Genomic DNA, 22,554 nt, shown 5'->3' with positions numbered 1-22,554 from the left:
TGGACAAGTCCATTTAAGATATGTGGGGTAAAAAGACCATATTCATTTAGACCAAACAGTTTTTTTTCCTACCTAGACGAACATCTCACCTGAATCAGCACCTTTAACTAGTCCAATTCTAGAGTACAGATTTGACCTCATATCTTTAGCGACTCTCTCTGACCGATGTTTAGCCTGTACTTTCTTTACTTCTGCCTGCGTTGTTCTAACTTCCGCATTAACCAGGATGTAACGTAAATGTTCCTGCAGATTACTGGATTCAAATTTGTGTAGCAAATTTTGTAACTGAAACAAAAAACAATGTTTTTTTTGCAATCTTTTTTTTTTTTTTTTTTTTTTTAAAAATGTAAATCAGAAAAGGCAGCCATAAGACAAGTTTACAAACATGTTGTCAATAAAATATCATGTTTATTTGTAAATTTTTCTCATACAAAAAAGGATATTGAATGTAAAACTTTACTGGAATCATTAAGTTTTCACCAAAAAGGAAGGGGAGATAATCACTTTAACACTAAATGCATTTAAATTATACCTGCTCTTTAGGGTACTGATATATCTGTGCGAACCATACAAATGGTAACCATTGCTTGGCCTCGGCACACGACTCCAGGAATACTGTTGTGTACGGAAGCTGGTGTAAGTGACAAAATAGTACCACCAGAGTCCAAAACTTGCTTGCTTCATACCTAGTAATGTTAAAAATATTCTCTTGAAGTTAAACATATTTATTTTAGCTTAATTATCATGAAAGCTTGAAGCATATTTAAACAACTTCTAACCAGTACAGCTGTCATATGTGGAAATATGGTTGTGATCCCCAGTATAGCTCAAAATCAGGATTCCTTGGTTGAAAGGCTGACACATTATCTACTTAGCCACCACTACCATCTATTTTACATCAATATAAAAATGAAAGAGAACTTAGCCCTCTATCACTGTATCAATTAATATTACCATTCTAAACATCATAATGTTTTGATTATTTTTTCCAAAAATGATTCATTTTAAGTACATAGGAAAGTAATGCCTTCTGCTGGCAATTTTTTAATACAGGTAAAAGATTGTTTGTGACGAAAGATTATTTACAAAACATTATTTTACAAAGAAAAGTGGTTACATTCCAAGTGAAGAAATAAGAGTGGTTAACACATCAGTCTAGTAACCTAAGTCGCTGGCCGCATGGGTTCAGACCAAGTCAGGGGCAAGCCATTGTTTCCTTGAGCAAGAACTTTTACATTCATTGCTTAGTACTGGTTGATCCCAGGAACAGATTCAAGAGTGTTTCAATAAGCTTATAGCTTCCAACACAATCAAACTATTTGTATAAACTAAACAGCTAAAACAGTTTCACAGCTAAAATGATATACATGTACATTCAAACTATACATACGAATACAGTTTAAGTTTCTCTCGTGTTATAGCAGCTAGAGTGGCAGCTTCTAAGGCTTCCAGGACTGTTGATGAAAACTGGCGACCCATCTGTATACAGTCTAACAACATCTCCACTAAAATTTAGAGCATACATTAGTAAATGTCAGGTGACAAATCAGTTTTACTCTAGAACCACATCAACTTACCACCCAATTCTCCTTCACATGCATTAAGTTTGCTGAGATCTAGACAAAATGTTTTGTTGTTTTTTTATGTCATGTCCTTTAATGTAGGTAATTGTGGTCTGTACTGGACTTATTTATAGTTTAGTTTACACATTGTCAAGGAAAGAGTATTGCACAAAATACCTTAAACGGACTACACTGAGAGTTTTTTTTACATGACAGGACTGGAAATATATATTCGATATTTATGTATCATTTAATCATCTTTACAGACAACTTGTGTACAAATTGTTAGATTATTTGTGCAGCACTTATCCCAGAAAAATTATTTTATTTGTGAAAAAGCCCCAAAAATGAAAAGCACATAAACCAAACTCTAGTCAGGCTAAGAATAGCACAACAACACTTATTTCAATTTAATTCTGAGTATATTGCACTTTTTTTTTCCTTTGAATATCTTTCAATTTTAAGTGCCCAAGTAAGAAATTAAAACTCAATGTTTTTTCAGGCTTTTGGACCTCAGTGGAGTTCTTTAAAAAATCCCTCCCTTTACATTTGTTTATTTGTTACTCATGTTTTCCTAAACAATATCATTATACATAAAAACAAACTTCTTACCAACATCTTGTTCATTTCTCCTGACTTGTTCCCGTCTTTTATCCATGGTACCAGTAACCGCCTGGTTCCTGTAAGCTAGAATCTTACACCCTACATCTATATATAGCCTCAACATGATACTATCATGTCCCAATAACTCCTGAAACATCACACAAGATGATGATATCTGAGAGTTGTGGAAATGTTTTACACCAATCCACAGTGATGTTCCTATAGATACAGCGAGTCTGGAAAAAAACAACACAAATAATATGTTAATCAGAGTCATTATAACTAAACACATTTTGTTCAAAGTAGAAAATGATTTTTTTTTATTGTCTACCTTTTTAAAAAAAAATCTGCATAAAGTACTGAGAAATGATCAGTTAAATGCGTCATTTCTAACAGATACCCAGATGACCTTTTTGTCCTAATCTAAACAAAGTTTACTTGACTCCATAAACCATCATGGATGCTAAGAAAGGGGATCTATACATGGATATCGTAAATTGCTCCAGAATAATCCAGAGGTGAATGGCTCATTCATGAGGAGTGGGAAATCCTTCTTTCACTTTGAAAATGGCAAATATATTTATCAATTGCATATTTTTTTATTGCATGGTCAAAATAAAATATTTTTCTCACAATATCGTTTCAACAATTATGGTCAATATAACATATCATCACCATAAAGTATCATCACCATGGTGATATCCTAAATTTCTAGTGTTCAGTTAACATTCTCTTGGGTCTTAGTAACGATATCTTTAAGATGTCTATAGAAAATAAGAGTAGCAGATGCATGCTTGTCAATTAATTATTGATTTGTACTACATTTTTTTTTCTTTTTTAAAAACTTTAATTTAACTTTCTTTAGCTAAAAATCTGTCTGTACATATTTTTCACACAAATATAAAAGATTACCTTTTTGCTGGTAAATTTGAGCCTCCATGTTTGAACTCTTCAGCCAGGAAGGTAATAAAAGCAAAGCTAGGTCTAGCTTGTTTCAGATAGTAGATGTATTTCAAATGTTCACTATAGCCGTACCGTTTGACGAGCTCTGGGTGTGAGAAATATGGCATCTCCAGCACCGAATCTGTAATTAATTCAAACACTCATTTACACACCTACTGTATTCTAAATAGATTGCATCAGCGCTGCTTTGCATAAATTATAAAGTAGCATGAGATTATTTGAGATCTGAATTTTGTTTCAAGAAAGCATGTGAAAAAATAGTAGCTTCTTTAATAATCCAGATATTAGACTGATTCAACATTACATATTCTGTAAACATTTTGTTGTTTTTCTTGGGTTTTAAGTAATGCCAACACTGCATTATTTCAGATATTCCATCAACATTTCATAAGCTAGCTTGATAGAAGCTTACTTACATAAAAAAATTCAAAGTCCCTCTCAGGATTGAAACCCATAGTAGTGAGGGACAGAAGGTTTGAAATCAACCACTTTTACCACTTGGCCAAGGATGCCTCTTTCTGGATTAAAATTACATTAAATGAAACCGATAAAACAACCATAAACAATGCATACCTTCTCCAGCTAAGGTATTAGTGGTCTGCCACCCGAATAATTTAGCTGGATCAAAAGGTGCATTTCCGACCAGCAATTGATACACAGAAACATCTGTATGAGGTAGATCTGTAACACTGGCAGGAAACAGTGTCACCTGTAGTTTAGGGTAACTTTGTAGAGCACTCTCTACAATTTCTGATGATAAACCATCAAACGCTTCAAGCTGTTGTGTCACAAATGTTACCTATAAATAATAATGTTAAAATAACAATCATATACAGTGTAAATAGGTAAAGATGGTTTAATCTGTACATAGTGTAGTAAAATGGTATCTAAAACTATATTGTATGTACAATACAATTTTCAGTATATGTTACAAATTTTACACGACACTTTGCATGATATAACTTTTTTGAGTCTCGTCAAGTGTAAACAATGTAACCCATTAAATATTTTATACACGATTGACCTTAACATTTTAAATAGCTGTACTGGTATGTCTTGAGTGTACATTTTTTTTCAGCAGAGGCAGTTACCTCTGTAGAACAACCTACAACCAATCTTTCATTTGGTAATAAAAAGCTTAAAAATTCTACATCGCGGAACGTTTATCTAGAAATAATCTAACTTGAAGGATATGGCTCAATGTATCATGTTATCAATAATTAATATTTAAGATGTTAATCTGCAAAGTTCATTAGACTCTGTTATATAATAAACAAAAATTATAGACTTTATATCTTTCAAATTTCTATATCTTATTTCTATAAAAAATTATCAAATTGAAACAGCACCTCTAACTATTTTCTGTGCTTGACATTAAGAAAAGGGGCATTACTCTGTAAAAAGATAACTCAGAGTTATGGGACATGTGCCCATCATGTTAGAACACCACAGAGAACAAGTGTGTGAAGTTTTAACCTATTCCCTTCATTATATTTGGTGATATATCTTACACGCAAAAACTTAACCAAAGTGTGACCACGATGGCAATGCTGGGGAAATACAATAGCTCTCCCCATTCTTCAAATAGTCAAGCTTAAAATGATTAAGTATAGAACAAAATGAAAGACTTGAACCTGTTGTAGCTTATGATGAGAGTACATAAGTATTGCCAGTGCTGCCAGGGTGTGGCCGGACTGTAGAAGTTGCCCCACACTACCACTCTCCTCACCCCATACAGCAACAGAATTGGTTAAACTGCCCTCAAACATACACTGCCCAACTGAAAGTTCAAGATACAATGTACATTAAACTCTGTTAAAATTTTGACTACTGTTCAACAGTAAGTGCGTTGAACCTTTGATAAAAAAAAATTCAAACAAACTGCAAATTATCACAAATTTTACACACTTCCATATAACATCATGATAACCAAACAAGATGCATGTATTAAATATAATAACTGCTTTTATGTATTAACCCACATCAAGCTAATTATCTTAAATGGACTTGCCCATTTTTAAATCTGGACAAAACCATTCATCATCTTGAGGGAAAACTTTCAAAATATGTACTGACTGAATAGCAAACAGAGCCGACCATGACTAGATGGCGTGCTGACTGATCTTGGTATACAATGGCCACATGGGTAGGTGCTTTGTTTGGTTTTGGCGCTTCAACACAATTTATGTCATATGGCGCCAAAATGGGAAAGATGATTTTGGCCAACGTCAGGTGTTACAAACTTAAAGCAACACCAGGGGTCAAAACCACCTCACCTGCTGGAGCTAAGAGACTCAAGTAATTCGAACCCTACGATCACACAGGGATAAACTGTGGATGCAATTCTGATGCCTCAACCTTTTAAGGCAACCCCTCAGCCACAAGAGTGGCATGCATAGATGATAGCTAAAGGTTAAATTATCATGACAACATAGTTACTGATTTATAAAATACTTACACAGGTCTGATTTGGTGATAGAAATAAATTTGAGAAATAATGTCAGCCAATTGTTGGTGTAGCTATCACATACATGTGTCAACCATTCCACATCCAAACTATAATATTATATATAAAACAATATCAACAATTAACAATATCATAATGATGTCCTCAAAATATTATGATTTTCTTCTTAAAATATTACAAACAAAACCCCTTTTAACCCCCTCTCCCCACCCAATATATTTTTAATAAAGTTCTGAAATGTGATTGTACGTTCTTAAAATCTGTTACAAATAATTTAAAACAAAGGTAAAGTTTTCAGAAATTTCCTTAGACAGACAAAACAAACAGACATAAAAATACAAATCCCCCACTCTCTGAATTGTCAAACTGGGTCAAAGTATGAAGCACTTTTGAAATCTGTCTGCAGCAAAATCCATGTATTAAAATCTTAATGGTAACCAATAACCCTTTAATCATAATCCATTATACTAACCCTAGCAGTAATCGGAGTTATTTTTGTAGAGAAACATAAATATTTAAGAAATAATACAGGGTAAAATCATAATGTTAAAAATAACTGCGGACAGATTTTTAAGTTTAGCCCAAAGTATGAAGCAAAAAGGAAATATGAATGATGACTTTCAACCTTAGTTCTAAAAAGACAAACAATGTTGCATTCTAAAAACAACAAAAAACTTTTTGTTAGCAACAATTTACTGTCTTACTAGCAAGAAATTTTAATATTGTTCTTCTGTCCATGAATTCAATGTAACTTACCGGTGAAAATGTACATATAGCCAGAGAAAGTACTGCAGATTATGTTGTATACAATATTGTATAATGTCAGCATGGAACTGTTGAAGAGCATTGGCACCACATGTCTCAAGTGGGTGGAGTAACTGTAATGGTCCGCCTATCCCATTCAACCGTTTCAACAGTACCTGGAAGCTGGACGAAGCCTCCTGGGTAAACAACCCGTACCTGAAATAAATAATTGACAACAAAGGTACAAAATTATAAACTTCTACCTTTCCCATTCTATTCATCATAAGATTATGTTTATGTACTTAATATGATCAGTATTTGATGTTCAGACAATACTTTAATATATGACATCAGACCAGTCCTGGTGTAAAAGTAAGTCACATTGTTGTACTGTTCAACATACAGTGTAATTTAATGGCTTTCTGCAAAACAATTGTTATACCTTCTTCGTGTAATATAAGTTACAACAGTTTTGCACTATACCTTCCATATACAAAAACAGATGAATGAAAATATAAAGTATGTTCATGTAAAATGAAAATATGAAGTAAGTTCGTGTATAATGAAAATATGAAGTAAGTTCATGTACAATGAAAATATGAAGTAAGTTCATGTACAATGAAAATATGAAGTAGGTTCATGTGAAATGAAAATATGAATTAAGTTCATGTACAATGAATTTATGAATTTAATTCACGTGCAATAAAAACATGAAGTAAGTTCATGTAAAATGAAAATACATGTATGAAGTAAGTTCATGTAAAATGAAAATATGAAGTAAGTTCATGTAAAATGAAAATATGAAGTAAGTTCATGTAAAATAACGGTACCTAGCAAATGCTGTAAGAATTATCTCCCTTACTCTTCCAGTACACTTGTCTGTTTTGTTGACAAAGTCCGCTGTTAATTTCGGCAAGTGTGATACGGGCCATTTATCCTCCTTGTGACCAGTACTAAGATGTTTGTCTTCAGAGAAACTTTTATGTATCCAGGCAACTAACACATCATCCCTATTTCTTGATAGGAAATAATCCCATATCACCTCTTTACTAAATCTCTCTATGTTTGAACCTAAAAACAAGAATGATTATTGTATATCAACAAACATAAGTTACCCTTTCACTGCTAGATTTTCTAACTAGACTTGGAATTCTGTATATTTTTCTCATGTTTTATTGGCTGCTAAATCCTGTATGTAAAAAGTCCCATTTATAAACCTGTTTGTTATGTTGCTTTTCATTGGGTAATGTGACGTTAATATAATCTACATTCACGGTTGCTGTCAAGAAATGCTGTGATTTGCCGTTTATCTCAAAGTGATTCTGCTGTATAATAATATTGAAGAATCATTATCAGTCTTAATATGGCGAAATATATAGATAACGTGATAAAGATATATCAAAGGAACAAATTCGAGAATGTTTCAATAAGCTTATAGCTTCCAACACAATCGAACTTAAATAAATTTGTATAAACTAAACTAAAGATATACCTGGTTGATGAAGAAGGACATCTAGCAGTACGAGATCTCTGGTGGATGGTGACCAATGTTTCACCCAGGCTAACATCACCTCGTTATAGTTCTCATCACTCAAATCGTCACGTACATGTGATGTCAAGTTTCCACACGATTCTGTCAGGTCATATGTACTTGTCTGATTAATCAGGCTCTTTAAACGAACAACTTCATGACTATCACTGTAATATAAAGTCTTGACCTGCTAAATATCTTAAATGGACTTGCCCAGCTTCTATTTTAGGAAATATCTATTATCAATTTAGGGATATCAGTTGAAGATTCAAAGTTAAATAGCCAACAATACAGTCTCATCAGAATGCATGGGTGTCCAGGTCTGCTGTGCTCTATACTTGTGGTACAGGCTGTTCTCTTTTGGTTCCAGATGAAGAGTTAAGATATTTAGAATAAAATTTACACAATTTAACTTAAAACATATTTCCGAGTCATAACTCATTTTCATTTACACTTTTCATTGTTATTCCACATATCTTAACCCTTAGCTTGTAAGCAGCAACTGATTTTGCCAATTCAAACAGTGCAGAGCAAGATCAGCCAATATATCAGTGCCGTCTGATCATGGTCTGAACTGTTTACTGTTCAATCAGTACTTATTTTGTAATTTTCCGTAAAAGTGATGATTTTTGTCTATATTGAAAGATAGACAATTTCATTTAAAACATTTAGCCAGATAAGTGATAAACATTAGTGTTATGTTAAAATTCCTACCAGTCTAGACAATGGTGTCATTTTAATTTCAATTATCTTTAACATGGTGTCTTTATTAATCGTACCTGTCTTTAACATGGTGATGAGATTTCTGTATAGCTTCAAAATTTCTACAGGGATAAATCTCATTGAGTTGTTTGAAGAATGTTACCATAGCAACCTGTTCTTCATTCAGTTTAGAAGATTTGAGGAGCTCTTCAGTGATAGAGTTACAAATGTTAATGTCTAATGTGTAAAGAGCCATTTTCCACAGTTCTTCTGAAACATTTAGGCCCTGAAACACAAAAGTAAAATAGTTCAAGATCTAATACCTTACATCGTATTAATATAAAATCTTGTAATTCTTGATTTCAATATATGTTGTTGTTGTTGGGTCTGTTTTATTCTATACAGATTATACATAACAAATGGAGAAATCATAATGATATTGTCAGAGTTGAAATTCTAATTTAAAATAAGTTATGTCAGTAAAATGAAATCAATTGTGGCAGAGAATTTTCATTTTACCCAAGGATTGAACTAGTGACCCCTGGATTATACACCCTAATGCTCTCATGTTATAAATTTTCTAAAATAAATGCATATTATACAATAATGTTTCCAAGAATTTAAAATATTTCAGATTTTACTACATGTAAACATATGTATGATAGTTACAAGTTTCATGAGTATCTCCTTCGCCTTGCCCATGTTGCCATATTTAATATAATTGGTTGCTAGGGAAACACAAGTTGACTTTATCTGCTGATAACTTCCCCTTGAGTACTCTTTCTCCTGGAGGAGATATTGTTGTAAGTCAGGAAGTACGTTCTTCATCACTCCATCCTCAATTACTGTCTGTAAATAATAATACACTATCTTAAATACATTTTCTGAAACTAATATTAAAGCAGGCAAGCATATGAACAGGGAAGTCGGATAAAAAAAATTGTTCATTTTAATTTTTTTTTTAAAGGTTTAATTCGGATATTTCATGCACCACTTCCATTCTCATTCGAAACACCACGACGATTATACTTAAGCTGAAAAGGTTTGTTTGTTCCGTTATAGGAATACCAGCTGATTATAATTGAGTTACATTAAAAATGGCAGACACTGAAAATTTCACTGGTAGGTATAGAAATCTATATAACTTTTAATTGTTTTTTTTTTTTTCATTTGATTTCTTTTTAAATACACATGTACATGTCTATACTATAGCCAGGCAAGCCGAAGCCTGCTATGTGGTCCCGGCGTTTGACTTCCCTGTATAAACAAGAAACTATTGTAGAAATATCCACATCTTAGCAGCAGCCTTTATCATATGCATGCAAGTACTATATGTGTACTAGGAATTTTCACAAGTTCACAATCATTATTGTTAACAGTTCAAATTCAATAACAAAGCATGCTAGTTAAATCATCTACAAAAATTGTTTTATTTATCTTGACCTAGAAGACACATGAAGAGTTTCAACACAACATCAGGGAAGTCAGACAAAAAAAAAATTCTTTCATTTTCTCATTTTACATTCTTCATTTTCAAGGTGTCATTCATAATTTCATGCATCACTTCCATTTTCAATCAGAACACCTCAATGATTAATCTTAAGCCAAACAGTTGCGGTTGTTCAGTAATCAGAATACCCCACTGGTCATCACTGCGTTCCATTCAAAATGACAGCAACTATAAATGACACTTAACATTTCACTGAAAATTATAGAAATCTATATATTTTTTAACTGTTTTTACATTTGCATTTTATTTCCTTTTAAATATGCACATGTAGTCTATAGCTGGGCAAGCCAAAGCCAGGGCCAGCTTCATGACCCCAGCCTTTGACTTCCTCATATTAATTAGAAAGAATCTTATAGGATATTAAGGCTGATGCCAGGGTGAGTAGGACACAGTAAGATATTTCTTCTCTATTAACAAAATATGAAACACTCAAATATACCTCTATGTCCATTTGGTCCCATTGTGTGAACAGTGACTGGTTATTTTGTGTAAGACTATCAGAAGTTGTTGTGGTCAGTGAGGTTGGTGAAGTTGGCGATGCCGGTGACGCGCTGGTGAGGGACATACTCTCACTGCGACTCATCAAACTTCTGCCCTCAAACATTCTTATACATTCTCTTGTCCTCTCTATGTACTCTAATAGTTTCTCTGTAAAATGTTATCTTAATTTAGTTATAACTTTTAAATATGTTTCATCATCACAGTCTTGCTAACAGAATGTCGGTGGTTCTACTCAGGTGCTCGATTGTTCCTAAAAAATGCATGATGGGGTACCTGAGGTTGTCCTCCACCAGTAAAGCTGGTTGGTGTGACATAAAACCCAACCAAAATATAAAAATACCTCACACACAAAGAAGAATTTATTTCCCAAAACTGCCAAGTATATTTTAATACACTATGTTATTGTACAATCTTCATATGTAACTTGTAAGTCAACCATAGTTAAGAAGAGAGTTGTTAAAATTTAAGAACAAAATACTCCCATGCTGTAGACTTAGTTGATAAAAAATTGTGTGAATCTCTGGAAAGAACACATTGTTTTGGGTTTTTTTGTTAATAGCAGGTTTCAAAAAAGTCATGTAGCTGCAATATACATGTATGTCTAGTATATGAGCAAAAGCATTTTCTGTTTGAAGATCCTCTGAATTTTGTGTACACCTTTGAAATGACCAAAAATCATCCTACAAAGTTTGATCAAAGTAAGTCTAAAGTTCTTTAAATGTTACACAGATATGTTCTGGTCAACAAATACTGACTGACCAATATCAACACAACCATCTATTTTTCTCTTTATTTTCTTACATTAATGGGAAGCATACTATAATGAGAGGGTTCTAAAAGAATTGATTTACTTTTTAGATCCAATTTAAGAAATAGAGGATATTGACTGAGTGTATGTTTAATGAATATTATATTCTATTTATCACATACCTAAATAAGAACCATTGTTCAATTAAAACAATAACGTAATGCCAAAATTAGCACCCTTCAACACTATGTTTGTATAATGCCAGTGACGTCATGTCAAAATATACAATGTAGTGTGTGTCATACGATTTTTACAGAGTCGCATAGGTGGCATGTGATAAAAGTGTGTAAAAGCATGTAAACATTGACTATACCTGTGGCATGTTGTAAGTCTGTATTTTCTCTCTCTGATGTCACTGACACGGAAACAGATAAACTATCAAGGAGGAGTTCGTACAGGAAGTCGATGCAGCTATCTAGAACATCCTTCCCAAATGAATGAGAATGGTTATCCCCGACCGTGCCTCGTACAGTGTCGAGTATCACAGTAACAGCCGGTTCTAACTGCTGCACGACATCTAGGTGACTCATGAAAGACTCTCCTGTAGGGGCGTTCACACCACCCTTATGTTTTACAAATGCTGAATGTGTTGATGTAAAAACTGTAAAAGATATGTAAAAATGTCAACATTCATTCTACAAAGTAATTTAACAAATTTTCTTCAATAAACTGATTTTAGTTCAAAACAATTTTTATCTAAGATATATTGCGAAGAAAGATTGTATATCATTTGACACTTCAAAATTAACTTTTGAAGCAACCTTCTGTAAAATGCATGAATTAATGTCAAAAGAAAATTGAAGGAATTATTCATGTTTAAGCATAGGCCATGCTCCAAAATTATGATGTGTTTGAATATAAACTTCAATTTATAACAAAAACCTTGAATAATTCATAGTGTTGAAAACTGTACAAACAAACCAGACATTCAAGAAAAAGTTTGACAAACTAATGAGAAAAACGAATTTGCAGGCAAAAAATGACTTAATGATATCTATCTGTAACTTTGGTATTGTGAACTACAACATAGCATACTTTTTTCTTTACTCTTCAAGAAGAATGTAACAGTATCTAGCTGGCGATGTTTGAGACCCACTTCAAGTGTATGTATTGGCATAGAGGAACGCCCCCAACTGTTTAACTGACATACTGTATCCACTAATGATGCTCCACCATATATCATCAACTGAAAATAGAACCATAAATTAACGGTAAACAATATTACACATTAACTGTAAAAACAAAAATGAAACATCAAAAGTTAAACAATAGCAAACATTCTCTTTTAACAATATCACACCAATATAACACATCTATGTGTAATATGTGCAACACATTAACATGTGTACCAATGTACCACATTATAATATGTAAAACATTTAACATACATGTATGTAACACATTAATATTTGTACCACATTTAACATATGTACCTCAAAGATGTACCTCATAAATGCATGTTCCTTATTAACACATGTATGTCATAGATACAACGAATCTTATTAAAACTTATATTTAAAATCTTACTTCAACATCACAAATACCCTCATTAAACAAACTGTTCCTGATCCATTTCTGTCCTCATAATGATCCCTGTAAGATGATGGTCTGTTATAACTAGATGTGGTAAACTTGCATCTCTTGACAAAACTATCTTCTCACCCTCATTTAACCTGAAGTATAAACAAAAGATACTGAAATCTGTGCTGTAAAAATAAAGCTGTAACCTGTAAACTAATAATAGAATAAGTAAACTATGCCCATACAGTCACATAACTAAATGTGTATATACATGCATTACTGGTGTAACAATAAACATGCAATGATATACAGGTACGAGTATATTGTGAAGCAGCATCGGCCAATATGTACAGGTCTCTCGTATTGCAATATATTTTCTTCTATATATTTGATCAAAATGTTTAACAATTATTATAAAGTAAAACAATCCTGTGTTTTGATTATTTTAAGCACTGCAACCCTGAAATGTACAAACACCCTTATTTTTTATTGTTTGATAAAGACTTAAAAGTGTTATGACCTTAACCTTCCAAATATATCAAGATATGGGTTATCAATAGTCTCAGGAGCTTTAAACTTTTCTATAATAAACAGTAGCTTAAGTTCTATTTTGTTTTACATAACAATCAATGGAAAGGAATATGTGTTGCAATTCATTTATATATCCCAATGCGGGTTTGACCATTATTGCTGCATGCCTTAAGTAAACATACATGTATATTTTTTTAATGACCAAAAACTGTCATTAATTAATTTAAAAATATTAATTATAACAATAATAGTAACTGTTTTAGTAATACAATACCTGAACATGTTCCATGTATGTGAAGAAAGTTCAATGTGACACAATACATATGTGTTATTGTAACAATACACAACATAGATCATCTTCTCATCTATGTAAATATCATCTACACTGTATCCGTGTACACTTTCTGCTGTATGTATAACACTAACATATGACTGAATATTATCTGCGTCTATCCTTGCTTGAAGATCGGAATCCCGTATGTTTATACTGTTTTCTTTAGTAATGTAAGAGTGGATGGTTGAGGTGCAATGAATTTGATTTACTCTTGTGACTTGAATGCATAGATAATAACTTCTCTCCCTCAAGGAATATCTCCGTACTGGGCATGTGTTAAGATATGATGGGCAATTATTGTTCTGTTGGTTGTCTCCCTTGTTGTGGAGAAGTTGTACAATATGAGTGAAGATCTACAAGGTGTATATCTCCAGACTGGAGGACCAGGGCGAGGTATTTAAATTGATCGGACATAGTCCATGCTTGTATTGATGATATATCTAGTTGTCTAATATCAATCTTTGATATCTCTTTCCCTGTATCAATACTGTAAAATACTGTCACACAGGCTAAGGAAAGTAATCATTTATCAATTAAACATTTGATTACATCATGAAGAAATTTCATGATTATAAATCTAAATTCAAAATTATAAATCTAAGTATCACTTTAGAAAAATAGTCTTCTAAAATAGTTTTCATTTTTTCAATCATTGTGTAATTACCTATCATGTAAATGTGATTTTAACATGTATTTAAATTGGACATACTGTTATGTCTAATTGTGATAAATATATTGTGATAAAAGGATACATAACATAGAAGCATGTATATCCAGAACTGTACAGACCCCACCAATAATCACATATTTGTTGACATCACTTATAGTCTCAGGTAGTGTAATGTTAGAAAGTACATCACACTGATGATCCTTAATGGAACACTGTACCAGATAACTCTTGTTTATATATACTGTAATTATCTCTCTTTTGAATGATGTCAATTCTAATGCCTCAAACTCAGTGATGTTTACTGAAAGAAAAAGCCATGTTAACCATTATGACAGTTTGCAAATAATTTGGATACATTTTATAAACAGTTTTTATCAGTATCAGTTCTCAATAAGTCCATATTGGTTTACAACATATATATAAATTTATACAAAAAATATTCAAGTAGACTGAAAACAAAAATATATACCATTTTAAAAGTTTTGGAAAAGAAGCAATGCCTTCTTAAAGAAAAGTTATATACCTTTAGTTAAGGCAGATCTTAAATCCAATTTCTCTTGTAAAACATATTTGTCTCCTTGGTATTCATACACCAGTAGCTCCCCATCCTTATTTATGGTAGCAATTTTACCAGTTTTAAAACTTTCCACATCAGTTTGTAGGGCAAATCTGGAGGAGAAAAGAAAATTTACATATTTACAATGTCTTATGAATTTCTATCTTGGACATTAGTATAGATTATATCAGCTAGCTGACATGTTCAACATGCAGTGTGGGTATTCAGGATTAGAAGCTTTAAATTAAATTTACCATCTGCTGTCCCTACAAGATGGCATGATGATTTTGCATACATTGTATATTTCACTGGTTTAAAAGCACAAAGGAAGAGGAATAAGGTAAAGCTTGGTCGTTAAACTAACTTGGCACCCAGGTCATCTCGGCCTTATACAAACTCAGCGCAAGTCAGCTCTGCCCATATTATATCACTGGTAATAACAGAATAGACTAAATTACTTTTTGGGTGGTTTACATTTTATAGACAGATGGTGTAAATGTGTTTGTTTTTTACATTAACATTTATTTTTTAACTAAAACACAAATATCAGAAATTCAATCACTGATATCAGGATTAGGGTCAAAACATCATGATTTTTTGTTATCCTTCAGGGATACATTGTGTAACTATATTTGTTGTAACAACAGACAATTACGGACAATATAGTAATATATATATATCAACAGATCTTTACTTGTAAGCTAAGCTGATCCCTCTGAAGTTGACATGTGCTGAGTTGGATTACAGCCAAGGTGACCCTTTACCAAGGAAGAATGCTGCATGGGTAGAGCATCAAAACATCTACATTGTACGTCGGCGCAATCACACTTGATTATGACGCGACGGGTGGTGCTAGGTCAAGAAAAAGAAATATACAAGAAATGATAGAAAGTAAGAAGAGGTTGGATAGTACAAAGGTAGAGATCTAGACAAAAAGTATGGCCAGCTTTATTTCGCCTCTTCAACCCAAACCTCTCCGGTTACGGTGGCCGCTGCCGGCACAGCCTTGGATATCACTAGTGGGTACTTGTAGCTGGGCCCCTAAGGCGACTTAGAATGTGAGGGCTGATAGCCCCTGCTTGAAGGATACCAAGTCAGGGGCCTCTGCAACGGAGGCAGGTAAGCTGTTCCATATCGTGGCTGTACGAGGGAAGAAGGTGTTCTTGTAGTACGATGTAGATGTTGATGGTAGATGGAACTTCTTGGAGTGGTCACTTCTAGTGCGGCTCGGGGCAGGGGTGAGATAATCGCTGACTGGTATGTCCACAAGGTCATTGGTGATCTTGAACATCATGGTTCAGCTGGGCTTTGGTCCGTCGTGACTCTAATGTCTCCCACTCCAAGTGTTGGATCATTGAGGATACGCTGCTTGTGTTGTGGTAACGGTTCGTCACATATCTTGCAGCTCTCCTCTGGACCATCTCGAGCTTGCGTGTAAGGTCCTTGGTATAAGGGTTCCAGATGGTGGAGCAATATTCAAGGCCTGGTCGCACGAGTGACATGTAGGCTGTGCTCTTGACCTGTTCATTGCTGATGCGCAGGTTGCGTCGAAGGAAGCCGAGTGTGCTGTTGCCCTTTTATGTTTACAAGCGTACAAGCAGTGAGGTGCTTGTTTGAATTCCACAATCAACACTGGTGCAATTGGGAAAACACATAAAAACAACAATTAAATGAGTCTCAATGGAAAACACCAAATATTAATGAAAAAATATTGTCTGAATTTTACGTTAGTATTGTCGCAAATCACAACATGATAATATAAATTACCCTTCAACATGTTCGAGATCTTCTACAATTTTGGCTTCCGCATTTTGGAAACTGCTGACGATTAAATGGTTGTCATTAAAATGGCAGAAAAAGTAATTCGATTTTATACAATATCTGAAAGCTTTAATTTTTTGCAATTCTTGCTGTTTCGGTAGTTTTTGTAAAATAAATCTGAAAAAGTTTATATTTTTCTCAACTGTTCCTTCCGCCATTTTGTCCAACGACTGGGTCACATGATCATCAAAAAGCGGGAATCTCTTTTTTGCAGTAATGTGTGTACAGAAAAGAAAAAGTTAGGCGTAATGCTGAACAGAATGTGGCGTAATGCGACGATTATTATGCACCGTGAATAATAATAATAATAAAATAAATAAATAATAAAAAGTAGAACAAATCAAAACATCAACAACAACAACAAAAAACATACTTACAATAAAACCTCACATGATTTCATAAATGTTGAATTATGGAGAATAAATTTTTGAAATAACGTCGTGAATATTAGATACATTGTATGCTGTTTCCTGTCCCGCTTCTTCTTCTTCCAATATACTGGCCACCTTCAACTGACTGAAATTTACTGCCAGATAAATTCTTACATGTGCAGTCATTCTCTTACGAGTTAAGACGTTACATTTATTTAATAAAAATCAACTGAATTTCTAGGAAATACGCCCAAAGTAGGTTTCTGTACGTCCTGAGTACCAGAAATATTTGACCCTGTGGCAAATTTAATCCACTTTAATGAAAATAATTTAATAATGATTTTTTTCCAAAAAAAAAAAAATAAATAAATAAAATAAACACGTTTCCCTAGTATATGAAATGACTAAATAAATCATCTAAATATAGAGAAGATTTATTTAGTTTCTGATAGGTGCCACAGACATGGGTATCGGACAAACAAGTTCACTCCTCCTAGTTTTCAAGGTGGCCATGCGACCATGGTACGGTTCACTAATCTAGTGGATCTTCAAGAGTTGTTCCCCGTCTTGGTCTTCGAAGATGTGTTCTTTGACCTCATTTACCACATTCGTAGATTCTAAAGCTGAGAATGTACGTGAAACGATTTTTTAATCTTATCATTAGATAATGATACATGTCTTTGTTACAGGTGTAAATCATAAATTGTCTACAGATGCCAAAATACAGATTTCATTGTCAGAGTCAAAAATATCTATCAAATACAAATCGTACTCCATCTAGTCTCGTTTTCATTTTCAGTGCTTGAAGCAACACAATTCTGTCAAAATGTCAAACAAGCTGTGTTTTACGCACGCAGAAGTATTGTCAGCTGTACACTGCATACCTTTAGAAGTGCCAAATAAAATTCCACCTAAATGACTGCGCAGTTGTTGAAATTAAAGCGAAAGCGTCACGACAAGGGATTGAGAAACTTCTCAATAACCTGAACCATCATAAGGCCTGTGGTCCGGATAAAATAAAACCAATAATTACCAACACACTTTCTAAAGAGCTCTCTCGATTCCTAAAGGTTTTTTTCCAAAATTCCACCGATGAAGGCTCATTGCCATCCCAATGGAAATCTGCAGATGTAGCCCCAATCTTCAAGAAAAGTAATAGGTCAGTCACTGCCAATTATATGTCAATTTCCTTAACATGTGTTTTGTGTAAGGTTATGGAGCACAAAGTTTCCTCTTCGATTGTTAAACACTTCACCAACCATAATATCCTTTCCCCCAAAAAAGGTCATGTGTTACGCAACTTGTTATGCTGGTAAATGACCTTAGTATATGAGAAGAAAAAAGCAAGTAGATCTGATTCTTTTAGTTATCAGTAAGGCTTTCGACAATGTCAGTCATGAGAAAGTACTGCTGAAAATACATAACTATGGAATCAGAGGTCAAACTTTAAGATAGGTCAGAAGTTTTCTAGAAAATTCAGTCTGTTGTGCTAAATGGCAGCTGCTCTAACCCCATCCCAGTATCTACAGGTGTCCCCCAAGGCCCAGTTCTAGAACCCTCCTCTTTTTGCCGCTTATATAAATGACCTCCCACAAAACATAATTCCCAGTTCCGCTTGTTTGCAGATGATACTGCAATATACATTGCTCTGACATTTGCAAACCAATCAGTCACTCTCCAAAATTACTTTAATCGGTTAGAAAAGTGGGTGTTGGAGAGGGATATGGAATTTAACCCCTCTAAGTGTCAAGTTATCCACGTCACAAAAAGAAAACATCCTGTCCCAACACAATACTACCCTCATGAATCCAATTAGAATCGGTTACCTCAGCTAAATACCTAGGCGTGGATATATCAGAAAACCTTACATGGGATGCCCACATAAACAGAACATTCACGAAAGCAAACAGAACCTTAGGATTCCTACGAAGAAAAATATAGGGGACATCCCAATCAATGAAGTCCATTGCTTACCAGACGTTAGTCAGACCCCAGCTTGAATATGGTTCCGAAGTATGGTTTCCCACACCAAAATACAAATAGATGAAATTGAAAATGTCCAAAGATGAGCGGCCCGATGGATCAAGCTTGATTATGGTCAGACCTCTAGCGTCACGGATATGCTCCACTCCCTTAAGCTTCGTAGACTGGAACTCAGACGTAAAGATGCTAGGCTACTCATTTTCTATAAGATTCACCATGGTCTGGTTGCTATCCCCATAGAAGAATATATATGGCACTCCTCTCCCAAACATCACGCCATGGTAATCCCCTGTGTTGTAGGATATTCACAGCAACTTCAGACTATTATAAATTATCTTTCTTTCCTATGACAGTATACCACTGGCACCACTTACACCCTGCAGTTGCCCTACTACCTACCATAGAGCAGTTCAGTGCAGTCATGGCTTGCATTGAACATTTCTCATCCTAGTTTTCCAGCCCCATGTTTTTAACATTTTTAATATTCTTTTATCCCCTTTTAAACAACTCTTTTTAACATTCTAGCGATTTTGACGCGCAGACATGTCTACGTCACCATCGAGGGGTTTGACATTAGTGGAAGATAGATATACACGAAAATTCCGTCACTATGGTTTATCCTAATGCCTTGATCATTAATGAATCACATAACGATTAAACGATACATAATTTTTTAATAAGCAAATGACCAGCATTAAAACATCAAATTTGAGCATAAACAGTATGTAAGACATTAAAGGTATCAGGACCATTACCAAATTTAATCAAAATAAAAAGGCACACGTGTGACCTCTCTTTACTATGTTAAAGGCGGTTATAAAAGTTTTTGAAGCCATAACTGTGTCCGCACAGCACTATTTAAATCATCTCAAAAGAAAAATATACAAAACTTTGAAAATTCATCACATAGTATTGACTATTATAACATACAGTCAGGCGCATGTAAAATGCACGGGAACTGGTATTCAAACAGACCAGGTGTCATTGCTATGTATTGCATGAATTATAGAATATATAAGATCAGACAATTCGCTTTTTGTGAAAATAATATCTATATAAAGATTGTGGCGACATCATTTGTAGAAATCAAATAATCTAGAAAAATCTGACTGATATAGTTTGTCTAAAAGACAATTATACTTTTAATAGATTTGTTTTCTTAAAAATTGATTGATTTTTTTCATTTTCACTTCAGATTTCAGAAACGTTATGAGTAAATGATTTTTTATCCGAGTTAAAAAAAGCCCTCTATGATTGTCCTAGCTACTGTCTTAAGCTGTAATTGTCTATATACATGTATTGTCTAACAATTCTCAACGTTTTCTTGTCATTAGCTGAAAATAATAGAAACTTTCTAGTTAGATGTACCGAGAATATATTCTATTTAAATAGTTACAAGACATCTTAGATATCGTTCCATCTAACGGGCTTTCTTTTGTTTCACTTCAATCAGAAACCGAATCGATCTTGCATTCCTCAAATCACTCGGACACAGCATTCAAGTATTCAAATACAAATCTCATTAAACGTGATCTCGCGTTATATTTCGCCGCTCTCTCTCGATACGATCTTCAATTACAGATTTCCTGTGTGACACGGTATACCGTGCCAACTAAATCACGACACTCTTTCAAAACGGAAGATTGAATGTTCTGATTTCAAGGATTCAATTTTCTTTTAATGAAAACTGCGCACAAATAGCCCACATCTACACCGATCTTGTTTAAAGAAAACCTTTCTTCTTTGTAATAGAGAGTTTCATCGTCATATTTCATGATACCACATATTTTTTTCATTTTTCATACTAGCTCTTGTTTATTATCATTTTTTCATACAACCTCATGTTTTTATTATCATATTTCATGCTACATCGTGTTTATTATCATTTTTCATAATTCATCATGTTTTTCATCATTTTTATAGTATTGCGTGATTGTTGTCATTTTTTATATAACCTCACGTAATTATCATGTTTCATATACACTCATAATTCATAATGTCTTTAAGAATTAAAAAAAATCATTTTCCAGACATTTTTGGTCTTATTTCGGGCATTTTCTTTGAAAATATTTAACAAATTATTTGGGTAAAAATGGACCAAAACTACAAAATTTCAGCCATTTTATTCATTTTGATTTCCATTAAAATAAGCTCCATACATAAAAAAGTGTATAACAGGTAGTTTACTTTTCGAACAAAAGATACTTTAATTTGATGTCAATAACAATCATGCCACCCTACACGTTCAAAGCTGACCAAAACATCTTAAAATTACCTGGTATTGCGCTTTATATTGTATTGTTAATACGCCAAAATCGAAATTCAATTTTAAAAAAAGAATGCGGAGCTTTAATGTCTCACATTGGCTTTCGATTTGAATATTTCAGACATTATATTAACAGTAAATGTCGCGTATTATATTTTCACTGATTAATATTCCAGACGATATTCAATTTCAAGAGTCGTGCCTCATATTGACCCTGATTTATATTCTTGACCGACATTCAATATAAAGAGAAAGTCCCATATTATTTTTTTCCTGATAAATGTTCCATATCAACATTCAAATGAATGTGATAAAACGGAATGTCCCATATCATTTTTCCATGATAAATGCTCTATAATTATCAACATTCAATAAAGGGAATGCCCCATATCGTTATGCCGCTGATAAATTCTCCGAATAAACATTCAATCTACAGAGAGTAAACCATATCATTTTGTACCTGATAAATGTTCCATATCGTTATTCCGCTCATAAATGCTCCGAATAAACATTCAATCTACAGAGAAAAAACATACCATTTTGTACCTGATAAATGTTCCATATCAACATTCAAAAAGAAGGTCTGGTATATTCCATCATTTTGTAAATGCTCATTTTTACTATTATTTTGTCTCTTGGAAATGTTCCAAACCAACGTTCATTTTGTGAAAGATAAGATGAGCGTTTTGCTAGCTAACTACCCGAGCTTGACATTACCATTGAAGTGAATGTTTTGTGACTTATAAATAAATATTGTACTGAATACTGTGCTTAACGACATTAGGAAAACGCAATTTCGGACGTTTTAATCTTTGTATCACAAATATTTCTTATATAATATTTCTTTATGTTAAAATCTGTTAATATAAAGTTTAACATTTATTTTCAACTGAAATGACTATTCTTGATTGCTACAAATAGCATATATTAAAAAGTTTACTTCTGGCCATGGATAAAACAATTTATATAAGTACAAATATTGCATCTTTCATTGTCTAGTCCGTAAGCATTGTACCCATCTCCCGATTGATGTCTTAAGCATTCTGTTTAAATTGGAAACAAAAAGACGGAAATCCGTCGATTTATTTTCGATCATTAATCATTCAGACC

General features: G+C 33.5%; 2 protein-coding genes across 2 annotated transcripts in view; both read right to left on the bottom strand.

Annotated features, from left to right (window-relative positions):
* Nucleotides 1–12,574, bottom strand: part of LOC132716286 (spatacsin-like) — a 28,962-nt gene extending 16,388 nt beyond the window's left edge. The window contains exons 1-16 of the mRNA XM_060699527.1: nucleotides 12,427–12,574; nucleotides 11,705–11,992; nucleotides 10,522–10,730; nucleotides 9,242–9,421; nucleotides 8,650–8,858; nucleotides 7,832–8,037; nucleotides 7,170–7,410; nucleotides 6,352–6,555; nucleotides 5,587–5,684; nucleotides 4,763–4,908; nucleotides 3,702–3,927; nucleotides 3,078–3,249; nucleotides 2,175–2,401; nucleotides 1,391–1,505; nucleotides 533–686; nucleotides 90–285 (exon numbers count right to left, since the gene is read on the bottom strand). Of these exons, the coding sequence (XP_060555510.1) occupies nucleotides 90–285; nucleotides 533–686; nucleotides 1,391–1,505; nucleotides 2,175–2,401; nucleotides 3,078–3,249; nucleotides 3,702–3,927; nucleotides 4,763–4,908; nucleotides 5,587–5,684; nucleotides 6,352–6,555; nucleotides 7,170–7,410; nucleotides 7,832–8,037; nucleotides 8,650–8,858; nucleotides 9,242–9,421; nucleotides 10,522–10,730; nucleotides 11,705–11,992; nucleotides 12,427–12,574 (3,019 nt within the window). The remainder of the gene's footprint in view (nucleotides 1–89; nucleotides 286–532; nucleotides 687–1,390; nucleotides 1,506–2,174; nucleotides 2,402–3,077; nucleotides 3,250–3,701; nucleotides 3,928–4,762; nucleotides 4,909–5,586; nucleotides 5,685–6,351; nucleotides 6,556–7,169; nucleotides 7,411–7,831; nucleotides 8,038–8,649; nucleotides 8,859–9,241; nucleotides 9,422–10,521; nucleotides 10,731–11,704; nucleotides 11,993–12,426) is intronic.
* Nucleotides 12,575–14,034: 1,460 nt separating this feature from the next.
* On the bottom strand, nucleotides 14,035–16,986 carry LOC132716295 (uncharacterized). Its single transcript, XM_060699541.1, has 4 exons — nucleotides 16,771–16,986; nucleotides 14,971–15,116; nucleotides 14,530–14,748; nucleotides 14,035–14,274 (listed from the first exon to the last, which is right to left on the bottom strand). Exons 1-4 carry the CDS (start codon nucleotides 16,980–16,982, stop codon nucleotides 14,072–14,074), a joined length of 780 nt encoding a protein of 259 aa, XP_060555524.1. The 5' UTR covers nucleotides 16,983–16,986; the 3' UTR covers nucleotides 14,035–14,071.
* Between the last annotated feature and the right edge of the window lie 5,568 nt (nucleotides 16,987–22,554).

This window comes from Ruditapes philippinarum, unplaced genomic scaffold (assembly GCF_026571515.1).
Source record: "Ruditapes philippinarum isolate M1 unplaced genomic scaffold, ASM2657151v2 ctg154_1_1_1_1, whole genome shotgun sequence".
In the NCBI taxonomy this organism is placed as follows: Eukaryota; Metazoa; Mollusca; class Bivalvia; order Venerida; family Veneridae; genus Ruditapes; species Ruditapes philippinarum.
The sequence above is the reverse complement of the archived record's forward strand: the minus strand, read 5'-3'. Positions and strand labels throughout refer to the sequence as shown.